A 16,560-nucleotide genomic window follows, 5' to 3' on the forward strand; every position below is an offset into this window, starting at 1 on the left:
TGCATGAAGAAACGAATCAGTAAAATTAATTTTAAAATATTATACAGAAAATGGTTGGTAAATAATAGATCATACAGATTCAGTGTTCACTACAAATTTGACTCATTTTCTCCACTGTCACTTACATATTCCTCTAAGTCATTAAAGTCATCGGAAGGCACACCATCTACAACTTTCCTCAACCACTCTAATTTTTCTGGAGTCATAAACTTGAGCGGGGACAAAATGTCATTTTTTACCAACTTCAGTCCAGGAGGCAGAAGTTTAAATTCCCTTACGTTCAATAAGATTTCTTTTCTTTGAGAAAACGTTAGACGGCTGTGATTATAAGCCACTGTAAGTTTCACATGATTAACAGCTGAATGTCACCTGCAAAGAACATCATGGTTGGCCATGACAAAGGGCTTTGATACCACACGCCATGTTCTCTAGAGTAACAACTTAAACACCATATTGAAATACTTGCCTCTAATTCCATCTAGGATCGTCTGAGGTAATCTACATTTATGGATATTAAAGCAGACGTCGGAGATTCAGAATTCATAATGGGTGCACTAACAAATTAAGCCGGCTTAAGTCGTTAGTCCACCCATGTCCTCAATTCATCTTACAACGGATAATAGCGGAGGTGATTGTTAGTTGCAGTCCTGTGAGATGCTGTGTCCATATCACATTGCGAAGACGTTACAGAAGGAACAAAACAGTCATTTTACTTTTTTGACAGCGCAAGAAAGAGGGAGAGATAAATAACAAGGGTTTCGTGATTTTTCACTCACACTGTGTTACTGTACCGTAGTTTACATTCTCTCAGGGTTAAGCTCCGTACCGTAGCGGTTAACGCAGTTACTTGCAATTCAGGTGTGCCCATGATTTGAGAAATTTAATGTTGGCAGGACTGTCGATATCTAGTTAAATATGCTCACCTCCATTGGGAGTACTGCTGGAACGAACTGCAAGGACACGAGTTCCCATTACTTACCATAAGCATAAGCATTCTGTCGCATTCTTCCGGAGAAATTATCATTTCAACACCGTAATAATTATGTGAACTGAGCCCTAAATTCTTGCAGAAGAATTTTATTCCATTGCTGTTCGAAGAACGGATACAGTGCTAGTAAATAAATACGTGGAGTTAGCAGCTCCCTTACATCATCTAGGAGCTACGGAGAAAGACGAGTCTACATCCAGAGTTCAGCACATCACGAGGGCTGTTTTTTAGGTTGTGGTTGTATTGCATTTCACTTGGAAACTGAAAGTAAGGAAGTATGGATGCCTGTTGGTTCCAATGGAGTAGTTTCTTGATTGCTTTCCTCCCATACAACATGGCACAAACTCAGATAACGTCACCGTAGGAAAGTGCCATAAACGTGTAAAAGGTACTAAATGTACACACCCAGATATTTGTCTCGCGCAAAACCGAGGAGCTACGGAATTACCGCGAGGGATGTCGAACTCACGATCTCTCTAAAAGACTACAGTTGTTTCCAAGTGATAGTATCGCCGGTTCGCGTGTGGGGTTACGATACGTCGCTCAGCTATGGAACACTCGCCTTTACTCTCGTTTCTCTTCCTACAACAAGTTTATCATATTCTCTTTACTCGTGCACTCGCTCTGCAGACTGCTGCACCAAACAAACACCTACAGTAACTACAAGGACAGCGTTGCTCCCTCTTACACCATTCACGGATAATCTGCTCAACTCACCTGGATGAAGGCATGTTGTACTTGTAGTGGGTGTAGTAGTAGCTGGTGTAGTATTCGTAGAGGTACCTGGAACAAAAAACGCACGAAATAATAAATTTCTAGTAGACAATAATCCTGAAAATCTATCAGAGTCTGTATAAATAAAATCCGTGCAGAATTATTTCACGGTTACAGCAATGTCTGCTTCAAAATACAGTTATGTATAAAAACAGGTCTGTACCGAGTTTTGGTAAGAGTATGTGCTTCACTCGTGGTGTAAAGGTTTGTTGTTATCGCGTGGAACATTACTCATTATGATAATGCTGCTCCAGATGGGTGTAATTGGTTTGTTTTATCATTCTTGAAGGTGAAAGAAGGTTACATTTTAACTTAGATCCTTCTACACAAAATGAGAAGCATATAACCTATAAGGTTTATTTTGATGTCAATTCAAAGTCATTTCAGTTGATACCTATACATATTACTGTATTTTCAAGGCTGGGCTATACAGCAACGGGCATATTGTATCTTAGTTCTCTTTCACTGAGGGCAGTTCCAGATGTCAGTTTTACCGTGAGTAACCTTGGTTTTACAGCAAGATCTAAATCGTCTCACTAAATAAGTTATAAGTATAACATCGAAAACTTTCTATTCGGTCTGACCTGAAAGAAAATGGGAACTTAAATTTCCGAGTTCTGAGCTGAGGAAATGTCTGTAACTAATAGGACATGGTTCTCTGGTGGTGACGTGTATTTGAAGTCTTCAGAGTCACGTGTGAACCATTCTGTTTGGAACACAGCTAACAGATCCTCCTGTCCTGTAGTAGTGAACCGAACACCGTATGAAGTGTCACTTGGCGAGGGAACTCTGACAAATAGGTACCATCCCAGAATTCACTGAGCAGTGAGATGTAAGTCTCACCCACAACTTAGTGTTGATTACGGATACTCAGAATGCTAAAAACAAGAAACATTCTTAGATTTTCTTCCTTCAAAGGAATTTAAAATTTTCGATACAGCCCGAGTACCATATTAAAACCTTCCTCGTTGTTTGAAAGTCAGGGACAGATTAAAGTTAAAGAAATCATAAATCTTACTCAACACGTTTAATTCCGGTAGAGTGGTCTTACAGGAGAGGAGAAGAAGGTCTCTGCTCATTTCGAACTTCTGGGTAGAGAAGTTCAGGGACGAAGGGATAAAACTATGCCAGGAAGATTCCTCGCTCATCTTTATCCACAAAAGGAAAAAAATCGAAACTGTCGCCAAAAGAAAGGCAAGAGCCACAACCGACAGGAAACTGAAGGACCCGCTAGACCAAGAGACCAATTGAGGTCCACCTCTCTCTGTCAATTACTATTAATCTACATACTAACATTTTCGCTACAGTCACATTATTCTCTCTGTCTTTACCCACATCGCTGATTATCTGATCAAATATTCCCTCGTCTGCATCAAACTATCCATGTGAGTACACCCCGAAAATATCACTTCTTGAACACGTTTTTCAACTTTAACTTTTTGATAGATAACAAATTCTTCTTTCATCCGTATAAATACTCCCCATCATATCCATTGAAACTATCTGTACAATAAACACTCCAGTTCCGGAAGAAAATTCCGCATCATTACGTCACTTCTTAGACATGATCCAACTCCATATTTAACATCTGCTAATAAATATCCACTGAAATACTTAGTTATATCATTTTCCTTACAACTGCCATGTCCCTGTACACTCACCTCCGCTGCCTAGTCCTGCCAATACTCATACAACCGCTGCCTAGTCCTCACTACATCTCTTCTAAACAAACCCCTAACTTACACACACACGAACTACAAATCTCATTCCCAGTCTCGCACACACCTACTCCTTAGTTTCATCTAAAGTACCCCTTCACTCAATATCCCTCCTAGAAAGTATCCCACTAATAATCATAATGCTATCTCCCTTCAGCTTCATAACAAGATCCCACTCTATGTCGGTAGTTATTCCTGCTTGTCGTACGTTTTTCGTACCAATATTGAAACTACCACACAATCCTTACCCTCCTCTTTCGTCAACCTCTGACTTGACTAATTCCCCTACCTTGGTTCCCTTTCCTCCATGCACTTCCCCCAAGCCTCACTATAGAGTCCTCAATGACCAAAGCCTCGAACCCGTCCACCTCATTAGATCCCCTCCCATACTAGTCTCCCTAATATTCTTCGATGTTCGCAGGTCCTACTTCATCCTCTATTTTCTCCTTCTCGTGATCCTGTTTCACGCCCCCTACCCTACGCTCCCCTTTTCTCTGATCTCCCAACTTCCTGTGACACTTTTAATTCTCCCTCTTTTCCTCTGTGTTTTACCAGCGGTGCCTCACGGATACCCTAGTGAAAATTCCCCTTGACTTGATCCCTTTTCCCTTAGTTTCCTTCCACTGAAAAAGTTAGCGTACCTGTCTTTCGGAACTTCCCCTCCCACCGCACCCTGTACATTGTTCCTGTTCTCCGTCAAATCCCTAAGCTTATCCCATATTGCCTTCCAGTCGCCTGCTCTTCGTTTATGCTATGATCGTCCAATCTCACCTTAAGCTCCATAGTGTAACTGTTAACACAATTACATGCAATTGAAGTGTTACCATGCTTTTTACCCACTGCTTTGAGAAACTTAATGTTGGCAGGACAACAGGTACGTAGTTAAATACGCTCACCTCCATTGGGAGGGCGGCTGGTAAGAACTGCACAACCTCGAGGCAAGAACACGAGTTTCCATTACTTACCTTAAGCATTCTTCTGTAACCCCACATTTCAAGGGCCTCTACTCTATTTCTCTGCTTAGCATGTTTCTATCCCATGCAGTCTCTCGTTTCAGACAAATACTTCCACAAAAATTGCCTGAATTGTATATTCATGATGAGTAGAACATTTCGTTTGCAAGAAGGCTTCTCTTAGCTAATAGTATCCTTCGATATATGTCCTGCTAGTTTCTCCTGTCATTAGGTATGCTACTTCCTAGTTCCCCAAATTCCTCCACGTCCCCAATCAGTACAATTCCTAGTCCAATATCAACTGCTTCCCTTGACTTCATCTACTACATTCCACTGCCCTTGTTTAGTATTTCTTTGATTTCCTCCAGAACAATGACTACTTTTCCATATCCCATATTGCCTGCTCTATACACATTAAACTGTAGGATAGGCAGACTACACACCTGCCCCGCTCGCTGGCGGATTGTTGCTTCCATTATTCTGACCACTACAGTTTCTATTATTCTTCGTTCCCTGTACTTAATTACAATCCTCTCCGGAATGTCAGAACGGGTAGTCCAATCTACAATATCAAACAGGTAGGAGACTAACACAAGCACGCCCCCTAGCTGATAGCCAGTGGACACAGCGGAGTTACCGCCCACAAACACTGGGGTCCTACTTCTTTGAGTTAAGGGATACCGAGTGTGTATGAGAGTTTCATTACCGTGTACTGGTGGATATACAGAAGTCACCGAAACAAGCTGCTCAATTTCACTGCAATCACATGATCTTCTTTCTTGGTGGACATTCACGGCTAATTCCCATTGGTTCTCCGTCGATGTCAATCGCCGCGCATCAACCTGTAACGAAGATCGCAAACCTTAGACATAGAAAATTATAGCCTACGTTTAGTTGACAATCCACTGTAATTCCGAAGGAGCACTGACATGAACAATCCTGCCTCATCACACTCGTGTTTTTCTCGCACGTCACAAGAGATGCCATAATGGCCATCTACCACTTCACACAACGAAAATTGGTGTTTTATTCGACGTTTCGCCGTAGCATAAAGTTGTAATTCGAGCCGCAACTTACGGATATCCAATAAAGTACTCCACAGTCCAGCTTAAGCCACGGGCGAGTGCGGACGTATTGAGTGGAGGGTCCCGGGAGTGGGAGTAGGGAGTGGAAGTGCTGAGTGCAGGAAGGTAGCGAGGAGCTTACAGGCCATGATTGGAGTAGAGCAGTACAGAGCGACCATAGGAAAATGGCAGGGAAGAAAGAAGAAAGAAGAAGTGAAGCTGGGAGGGCGCATAATAGAAATAGAAAAGAAAGGTGAATTAATTCTATCAGCGGCGGTGATTATAATATTATTATGGATTGCGGGGGTCAAACTGAACCCGGGTCCGACCCACAGTGGAAATGAGAGCAGGGAAGACTTCGAAGAATTCAGAAGAGTGGTAAAAGAGGTGATTGTAGAAGTCTGTCCCTTTGAGCAAATCAAAAATATGATACAAGAGCAAACAAGGGAGTTTGAGAAAATGTAGATATTGTTCCGAGAAAGGGCAGAGGATACAACATCGCAAGTGAGGAAAAATGCCGAAGAAGTGGTAGCATTAAGGGAGAAAATAGGACGATTAGAAGAGGAGACGCTGAAACTGAAAGCAGAAGTGGAAGCCAACACTCTAAATCGTAGGAAGAAATGTTTATTTATATATGGTGTGCCTGAGGAGAAAAACGAGGACAAAGTGCTTACAATTTATAAGGTGGTGGACCTAATACAGGGGAAAATGAAAATTAATTTTAGTCAAGTGGATATAGACGACGTACAGAGAGTGGGAAGAAGGAGAGGTAACAGGCCGATTAAAGTACGACTCTTTTCTACGTTGATGGCAATGCGGGTAATATGCAGGAAAAAAAAATTGGATCAAGAGGGACGTGGGAATGGAAGCGATCAGGAACAAGCGAATTCTTAGAAAACACATGATACGAGCGAAACTGCAAGGGCTGAGAGCGATTATCAGAGGACAAGAGCTGGTGGTGTCAAGCAACAGCTGGAGGAGGATCTGGTCTGTGAAACAATTGATGGACCTAGAAATGAAGATAAAACAAGACGAAGAAGCAGAGAGAAATGCAGCGATCAGTGGGAAAGATAGGCAAGTGAAAGGCAGTGATATGGGGGAAGAGGGGGTAAGCAGTAATGTGAATACCAAAAGTATCAGTGTACGGTGTGAAGAGAGGCAGGAAGAGGTGCCAAGTGAAAATGTGACCATAAGCAGTGAAGAGGACAGGCAAGGAAGGGAAAGCAGTGAAGTAAGGGAAACGCAAAGGCTGGGAAGTGAAAACAGTGGAGTAAGGCAAGATCAGGGTAAACAAGTAAGGTCAGAGGTAACCCGGGAGAGTTTTGGGCCGAATTACAATCAGAGTAGGAGTAGATGGAGAAATAGAGACTTTATGGCCATGTTGGGAGGTACGAAAAGCAATGAGGGTATTGTAACAAGAAGCAAAAACAATAATAAAATGAGTAAGTAAGTAATTAAGGACATGATTGTCGAAGAAGTAAGAATAGAGGTAGTGTTTGTGGAGTTGGAAGTTATGATGGTATTTATTTGTAAAGACTGAAATGTGGTGATGGAGAAGTGGTATGTGAGTTATGATGTGTTATAGGGCTGAAATGTGGTGTTGGAGAAATGATGGTATAAGATGGTGGATGGCAGAAGGTGACTGTAAGGGTCGAAGAAGTAGAGGTAGTATATGAGGTGGAGTTGGTGTTATATCGCTGTAATGTGGTGTTGGAAGTTATTGAGGGCTTGGTATTTATGTGTTATGATTAAGTTAGGAGGTGTTATAATGTTGAAATGTGGTGTTGGAGGAGTGGTGATATAAGATGGTGGATGGGAGAAGGTGAGTGGTTTTATCGAAGAAGTAGAGGTGGTATATGTTGAAATGTGATGTTGGAGAAGTATGGAGAAGTGGTGGTGTATTCACGAGTAAGTTGTAAGTGAAGAAGGTTTGGTATTTATTTATTCCTGAATTTTTTATGGAGAGGTGGTATATGAGGTGGGCTGGTGCTATATTGCTGAAATGTGGTCATGGAAAGGGCGGAGATGGATAAGTTATTGAGGGCTATTGCGGAAATGTGGTATTGGAGAAGTTGTGGTATAAGATGGTTGAAATGTGGAGATGGAGAACTGATATGTAGAGTTATGGAAGGTTTGGTATTTATGATTGTGTGTTATGATTAAGTTATGATGTGTCATATTGATGAAATGAGGTGTTGGAGAAGTGGTGGTATAAAATGGTTGAAGTTACTGAGGACCAAGTGGTGTTATTTTGTAAATTTTAGATTTTGTAAATTTTGATTTGGTGGTGTATTGCGGAAGGTACATGAGGTGGCTCTGAAATGGAAATTGTCGGTAAGAGGTGGTATCTGAATCCGGGAGTTGGTATGTAGATGGTTTATTTATTGCTGAATTATTTTAGAGTTGGGAAGTGGTATTATTGTATTTGTGTTTGGTATTAGTAAGTTGATGTAATCGGATCATTGATTAATGAATTAGGGAGATTGAGAGGTGGTATGTGAGGTAATGTGTTGGTATTAAATGGTAGTTGTATTGATGAATGTTTGGAGTTGTAGAGGTGATTTTATTGAAAAGTGGTGTGGGAGAAGTGTTGGTATATGAGTGTTTGGTTTTTGTAGGCGAAGATGGTTTGGTATTGAGATGGTTTTATTTATTGCTGAAATTTTTGGAGTTGGGAGGTGGTATTATTGCCTTTGTGTTTGGTATGAGTGCTGACATTTTTGGAGTTGGAGAGGTGATTGTATTAAGTGGTGTCATTTTGTAAATTTTTTCGTTTGGTGGCTTGTGTTGTATTATTTTTCTATACCTTTTCGGTACAGTAAGAGTATATGCGGGTTGGTAAATGTAGTGTATGGAGGATTGGAATGCAATTGCGCAATGTTGGTTGTTATGGTTTGGACAGAGAGTAAGCTAGAGAACAATGAAGATGACGTATGTGCTGAATGCACAAGGACACGTAATGAGTGATGGTTGCGACAGCAAATTTAATGCTGAGCGTGACTTGGGTTTTAAATGAGATCAAGCAGGAGTAAATAAGGATAAGTTGCAATACAAGCGGTATTAATGTGTTGAAAGAAAAGTGGTATTTAAGGTAAGTGTGGAGGGGGACCAGTGTTGAAATGTGATTGTATGATTTTTCTTTTCCCTTTCTATGTAGGGTAGTATGGGACCAGCAATGAGGAATCGGGTCAAGAAAAGTGGTATTTTATATTTTTATGTGATAAGGCTAACGTTTCCTCAAGGGAATCAGCCGTAGGCCAGTTAGTTTTTAAGTTATTATTATTTTCTTTTGTGTTACGATTATTTTATTTATTGTTGTAAACGTGGTGGCTTAGGTTGGATTATTTTATTGTGAACATGTATTTGGGGCTGAACGCCTGTTATGTTCATGAATAAATACTAAATAAATATTCGTTCATCAGAAAATAATGTACTCCCAGATATGCTGTTTGTTCCTTATTCTTAGATATCACTCTGAAAATCCCAGTTCCATTTTATTCAGTATATTGTTCGTGTGTTTAAAACTGATTTTATAAAAAAACTAATTTTCTATTTTTCTGGACATCATTCTCCTGCTGTAAAGTTGGACAACATGTCCAACAAGCCGTTTGTTTTGTAAACGACGCTTCTGACGTCTCGTGTCCAGCTTCAATGACCAATGTTGCGGGGTAACTCGTAACTATCTCGAGAATTAACTTTTAAATATTAAAGAGCATTTCGTGTTGCACTGCGTAGCTGTGAAAAATTTAAGCTCACCAAGAAGATTGACGACGTACTCCAAGTCCTCGATATCTCCTTAACACAGGAAATACCAATGTAAGAAGTTTGGAGTGGAGGAAATCAACAGCCAATCATAGATAACAGGGACTACTAGGTATGATTCCAGGCAGTTTGGTAGTAGATTCAGCCTGGCTGGACTATTTCTTACGGCTCAAGGCAGTGTAGCAGTAGATATGACGTGGCTGGACTACCTCACATGGTTCCAGGCAGTGTAGCAGTAGATATGATCAGGCTGACTACTTCCTACTGCTCCAAGCAGCACAGCAGTAGATATGACCCGGCTGGACTACTTCTTACGGTTGCAGGCAGTGTAGCAGTAGACAAGACCTGGCTGGACTACTTCTTATGGCTCCAGGCAGTGTAGCAGTAGATAAGACCTGGCTGGACTACTTCTTACGTCTCCAGGCAGTATAGCAGTAGATATGACCTGGCTGGACTACTTCTCATGGCTCCAAGCAGTATAGCAGTAGATATGACCTGGATGGACAACTTCACATGGCTCCAGGTAGTTTAGAAGTAGATATGACCTGGCTCGACTACTTCTTATGACTTCAGGCAGTGTAGCAGTAGATATGACCTGGCTGGTCTACTTCTTAAGGCTGCAGGCGGTGTAGCAGTAGATATTACCTGGCTGGAGTTCATCGTAAGGCTTCAGGCAGTGTAGCAGTAGATATGACCTGGCTCGACTACTTCTTATGACTCCGGGCAGTGTAGCAGTAGATATGACCTGGCTGGTCTACTTCTTAAGGCTGCAGGCAGTGTAGCAGTAGATATTACCTGGCTGGAGTTCATCGTAAGGCTTCAGGCAGTGTAGCAGTAGATATGGCCTGGCAGGGGTATTTCTTAAGGCTCCAGGTAATGTAGCAGCAGATATGACCTGGATGGACTACTTCTAATGGCTCCAGGCAATGTAGCAGTAGATATGACTTGGCTCAACTACTTCTTACGGCTCCAGGCAGTGTAGCAGTAGATATGACCTGGCTCGACTATGTCTTACGACTCCAGGTAGTGTATCAGTAGATATGACCTGGTTGGACTACTTCTTAAGCTGCAGGCGGAGTAGCAGTAGATATCGCTTGGCTGGACTACTTCAAATTGCTCCAGGCAATGTAGGAGTGGATATGACCTGGCTCAACTACTTTTTACGGCTCCAGCCTTCTTACCAGTAGATATGGTACTACTTCGTATGGCAGCAGGCGGTGTGGCACTTGATGTGACTTGGCTGGACTTCTTCTTAAGGCTTCAGACGATATAGCCGTAGATGCAACCTGCCTCGACTACCTCTTAAGGCTCCAGGCAGTGCAGCAGTAGATATGACCTGGCTGGAATACTTCTTAAATCTGCAGGCAATGTAGCAGTAGACATGACCTGGTTGGGATATTTCGTAAGACCCCAGGTTATGTAGCAGTAGATTTGACCTGGCTGGACTTCTCCTTACGGCTCCAGGAAGAGTAGCAGTAGATATGTCTTGGCTGGAGTACTTCTTAAGGCTCCAGGCAATGCAGCTGTTTATATGACCTCGCTTGACTACTTCAAATGGCCCCAGGGAATGTAGCAGTAGATATGACCTGGCTGGACTTCTCCTTATAGCTCCAGGCAGAGTTGCAGTAGATATGACTGGCTGGAGTACTTCCTAAGCCTCCAGGCAATGTAGCAATAGATATGACTTGGTTGGACTACTTCAGATGGCTCCAGGCAATGTAGCAGTATATATGACCAGGCTCGACTACTTCTTACGACACCAGGCAGTTTAGCAGTAGATATGACTGGCTGGACTACTTCGTAACCCTGCAGGCGGTGTAGCAGTAGATATGACTTGGCTGGACTACTTCTAATTGCTCCAGGCAATGTAGCAGTAGATATGGGACTACTTCTTCAGGCTGTAGGCGGTGTAGCAGTAGATATGACCTGGCTGGAGTATTTTTAAGGCTGAAGGCAATGTAGCAGTAAATATTACCTGGCTGGACTCCTTCTTATGGCTGTAGGCGGTGTAGCATTTGATATGACTTGGATGGACTTCTTCTTAAGGCTCCAGGCGGTGTAGCAGTAGATATGACCTGGCTGGAGTACTTCTTAAGGCTCCAGGCAATGTAGCACTAGATATTATGTTTCTGGACTCCACGGATTCAGGCATTGCAGCAGTAGATATTGCCTGGCTGAACTACTTCTTACAGCTCCAGGCAGTGTAGCAGTAGATATCACCTGGCTGGACTACTTCTTAAGGCTCCAAGCAGTGAAGCAGTAGATAACGTCTGGATGGACGACTTGTTACCGGTACGGCTCCAAGCTCTGTAGCACTAGATATGACTTGGCTGGACTATTTCTTATGGATCCAGTCAGTTTTATTGGATATATATAGTTATATTTATGTAAAGAATGAAGAACAAATAAAACCTTTTGGCAGATGTGTAAGATAAGTCCGGACTAAATCATGCGTTCGTTCATGATAACGCCGAGGTTCTTCACTTGTGGTACAGAAGGTATAGCAACTTTCTGAAGGATTACTCTCGGCAATGGACGTTTATTAATACTTTCCATTTGATTCTGATGGCCTAGTAGGATTACTTGTGACTTTGTAGGGTTCAATTGCAGGCCGTGGGCAGCAGACCATTCACTAATAGTCTGCAAGTCAATGTTTAGTAAGTCTATATTTTCCTCAAGGTCTTGTGCTGTAGAATCTATGTAGAGTTGAAGGTAGTCAGCGAACATGCAGTATTTGCAATGTCTTAAATTCAATGATACGACATTCACAAAAAGTGCGATAAAACGAGGTCCAAGTGCATAGCATTGAGGGACTCCTCCATTCACGTGGCGCCACGAGGAAACGATTCCATTATTACCTTTCACACATTGTTGACGTCCGTGAAGATAGGAATGCATCCAAGCAATCGTACTCTGAGAAAAATGTAGCGCCTTCAGTTTTACAAGTAATATGTAAATATCTCCGCTATCAAATCCTTTACTGTAACCTAGTAGTATCAGAACTGTGATTCGTCCTCTGTCTATTTCTTGTCGAACGTCCTCAGTCACTTTGAGTGAGGCTGTAGTTGTACTATTAAGGAGATTTAGCGTTTGAATGCACTCTGACATTTGTGTACGGACTATATATTCTAAGAGTTTTAGATAAAGCCGATAAAATACAGATTTGACGATAGTCTCCCTCGATTGAAGGCGTTTGAGTTTTCGGAAGGGGTAGCACTATAGCATTCTTTCAGAGAGTTGGATATGTGGAGTATAGAAGGGAGAAACTGATTATATGGATTAAGGTTGGTAATATAAAATAAGGAATTAGTTTGATCATGTTAGTCCCAATGTCATCAATTCCTTTCGCATTCGTGCGTTTCCTAAGATCTGCTTTTCTGACTTGGAGGGGTGTCACGTCACTGAAATAGAATTTATCTCTGCCAGAGGTGGGGTGTTTATCGTAATTGTTCATAAGTTTCTGTTTGTCGACAGGTCGTACTGCGGAGGAACTAGCTGTCGTGTCCGCGCCAGTATTGAGCTCAGGACTATCACTCTTCCGAGGATCGAACCTGTGATCGGGAACGTAGGAAGAATGATGTCAGTGAGACATGTGTTGATATTGTAGGGGAAAACATGAGTAAATATTCATATCTATGTGATGGCAGTGAGGCCAAGGTAATATGAATAATATCAGGAATTAATTTAAGGTAAAAATCAAGAACCATATAGGTCTTTAAATATGAAGGCATACAAAATGTAGAAAAGTAACAAGTTGTGCAATTAAAAGAAATGGCTTGGTCGAGTTGGGTGAGTCATGAAGCAGGAAACAGCACCCTGCTAAGTGCGTAGTATGTCTTCTAGAAAAGGTGGATAATTGTTGAACGAAAAGGGGCGTTTTCGTTCTGACGGGCTGTAGTCAGCGTCCATAGGAAAAAGAACTTCGATACGATTCCAAAGGTGGGCGTATCGAGGAGAGTGTATAAAACAAAGGTACACACCCTGGAAGAGGCCTTTTGGAACGATTCTATCGGGAGGCGAGCGGAAGCTCTGTCAGTCAGGTCTTCTATAATAATAATAATAACGTCCGAGTCTGGACTTAGAATACTCACTACTGAGAGTCGACCACGCCAAGTCTTCGAAGTCATTACTATTCGAGATTGAGGAGAAGCTTGTATATACTGTATATATTTTATATATTCGTCGGTCTGCATTTATAAAGGAGGTATTTGGGAAGCTGTGGACTTCGTCTCTTTCCTACGTAGCGAATCCCCCAGGCCCTAGTATTAAACCTCCCAAACCGCTCGGGGAGCAATCTGACTTAACATCACTTCACGTCGTGAAATACCAGTGTCACGACATAGCAATAAAGTAGTCGTTTTAAGCCTCTAGAGGTACTGTAATTTCTTCTTTGTATTTTTCTTCGTAAGTCCAAGGTTATTAATAGATTTCCATAATGTCGTCGCCGTTCTACCGTTAGGCTTAATTATACTCTAAGCGTGCAGCAGTTTAGCATTCCGTATGCGTTGTGTTGACTTGTTTAGTAACTTCCTACATTCATCTAATGTTATACAGTAGGATCATTTTTGTATTGTCTGTAGCTGATGATGATGCACACCAGCATTGAGACCGGTCCTAAGATTAATAAAATGTTATAAATTATTTTATAACATTGTATGGTACTGAATAGGTGGATCTGTCTTTTTCCTATTAGATTGTCTGTGGGCGCAGACTGTTTGTTTCGTTAGTCGTCTAATGTCTCATTTAACCACCGGGAGGGTCCTTAGGATATTCTCGCTAGCCGCTTTGGGGCATGATTGTCAAATAGTTCTCTTACTTTGCTGATAGAGAAGGTGACTTTATCGTCTACTTTGTTATAGGTCGTTATGTTATGCCAGGGTATGTTGATTGCGTCCTCGAAGAGTCTATTTATATGTTTCAATGGTTGACAGGTAATAAATATCTGGGAGGGTTTCGGTGACCGGAGGTTATACGAGATGTACAGTATATTGCGTCACCATTGAATTTATTCCCTTTGTCTTCTCCTTAATGATCTGAATAGCTTCCTCAGTGAACATCTATACATATATAAAATAGGAGTTTCGTCTGTACATTGCTCAGCATTTGAAAAGAATGGCATTTCTATATCAGTCATGTCCACAGTAACAAGGAAATGTACTGTTTACTTTTTAGTAATTTATGTCTGTCTGTCTGTCTGTCTGTCTGTCTGTCTGTCTGTCTGTCTGTCTGTCTGTCTGTCTGTCTGTCTGTCTGTCTGTCTGTCTGTCTGTCTGTCTGTACGTATGCATGTATGTATGTATGTATGTATGTATGTATGTATGTATGTATGTATGTATGTATGTATGTATGTATGTATGTACACGCATCACGACAAAACGGCTAAAGAGATTTTAATGAAAAATGATATGTAAAGTCCGTGGATAAGCCACTACAATCTAGGCTATAAATAAATTTTTTTACGTTGATTGAAATGATAGTTTAGGGGTTGGCCTAAAATTCGATTCTCAAATATTTGTATTATTATTGGTCCTATTGATAAATAATACATAAGTAAAGTTTTATAGAATTAAATTTCCTATCATTTATGTCTTATACTTTTTTACCGTACCGGCTATGATAACAGAAATATTCATGAATTTGTATTTTTGTTACTGAGTCCATATCAACGCCAAGCCACGAGAAATTGGGTTAACATAATTTAATGTAAATCGGTATATAGAGTTGGGGAATAAGAAACTACAGTCTAAGATGGATGAAATTGTATTTTAGGGGAAGGTGCCTAAAATTTAATTTTTAAATACCTATGTTATTGGTCCTATCGAAAAGTACTACGTAGGATATGTTATAGAGAATACAATTACCGATCATTTTATGTTTCATTCTCTTTTACCGTACCGACTGTGATAAGAGTGGTATTTCAGAGTCGAAAGAAAACTAAATGTGGAGGCCTAAAATGTCGAAAGCGCATAACATTGATTAGCAATATCATTACATAGACCATCGTTTGTTGTGATGTTCTTTGTCTCTTATGCTGCCACTCAACTCCAATAGATGGGATTACTACTGCGTACCGAGTATAACAGACTGACTGAATATTGGCGGGAAATAGCTGGAGAGTTAGAATTTTTTCTTCTTTAGCATTCCATTCCTCTGGTTCATACATTTTCTGATACTGCTGGTACGTAACACAATGGTTCATCATAGTATTCCAGCTGTTCGATCCCTACTATGACGCGCGGTTTTGAATGAGCAGTTGCACACTTAGGCCTAAGGCGGAGGCTCACTTAGTAGTACTGTGTGGAGATGAGAAGAATGCAAGAATGAGGAATGTGGCCGGCAAGCACGAACTTCCTGTTCTGCCCAGACAGATCGGCTCTTATCTGTTCTTAACTGCTACACGAAAACATTGACTCACACTTTGCAGTTTTCTCGATTACAACTGACAAGAGCGAAGAGCTGTCAGTAGAAGATAATATAAAGTCGCCTGGGTAGTAGCGAAGTTGCTATGGTAACCATTGCGTCACTGACCCTGCTTGTGAAAACCCCTCCGCCCCGTGCCTGACCGGCCACGTGCATTCTTCTGATCTCCCAACAATAGTATGGCCTAGATTAGAATTACAATTTAGGCCTATTCCAAATTATAGAACCACAGTTTACTAAATAACCCAAACTTCAACCCTGAAAAGAGCCGTTTCTTAAGGAAAGCTTCTCCCTCTTCAATTTTATTAGATTCAACATTCATTTTATTCCAAATTACCAGTGAAAATTATTTCTCCTCCGGCTTGGAGGAGAAATTTTCCTCCAAGTCAGATAGATTTTTCCACCGCCAGTGTGGTGAATTAAGATTTTCCTACTCATGGAGTACTCCTAGGAAACAGATTAGCAAAATAGAATAACTTTTGCCCTGGGACTCTCCCACCATTTGAACTCCCCTCCCCGCCCCCGCCGAGAAAACGAACAGTGTTCATGGACCACGGCTGTCTGCGGCTTGGCCAATCCAGCCCTGGAACTTTGGACTGTTAGATCAGTAGCGTAGTACTTTTCGTTAAAAGTGAGAAAATGTGTGGTTTCTCATTTGATCGAGTATTTCATATAATAGCATTGCTTTTAATCTCGCCGTTCGTACCGACATCATTGTAATGACCTATGTTCATTTCAGTTGGGAAAAACCACTAAGACAATCTTTCTGAGGATGCAAAAAGGCAGGTGGAGTGTGAGTGTCTGCCATTATAATGAAAGCTTCCCAACCTGATTGTGACTGATGGTAGGTAAGGGGGCCTAACATTACAATGAAAATTCCC

At 41.4% G+C, this 16,560-nt stretch overlaps 1 protein-coding gene across 3 annotated transcripts in view; it reads right to left on the bottom strand.

Moving 5' to 3' along the window:
- Window positions 1-16,560, bottom strand: part of LOC136882110 (hemolymph lipopolysaccharide-binding protein-like) — a 62,755-nt gene that overhangs the window by 30,108 nt on the left and 16,087 nt on the right. For all 3 annotated transcript variants that reach the window (XM_067154634.2, XM_067154635.2, XM_068229393.1), the window contains exons 3-4: window positions 5,140-5,275; window positions 1,706-1,771 (exon numbers count right to left, since the gene is read on the bottom strand). In XM_067154634.2, coding sequence (XP_067010735.2) covers window positions 1,706-1,771; window positions 5,140-5,275 — 202 coding nt within the window. The remainder of the gene's footprint in view (window positions 1-1,705; window positions 1,772-5,139; window positions 5,276-16,560) is intronic.

This window comes from Anabrus simplex, chromosome 10 (genome assembly GCF_040414725.1).
Source record: "Anabrus simplex isolate iqAnaSimp1 chromosome 10, ASM4041472v1, whole genome shotgun sequence".
Lineage (NCBI taxonomy): Eukaryota > Metazoa > Arthropoda > Insecta > Orthoptera > Tettigoniidae > Anabrus > Anabrus simplex.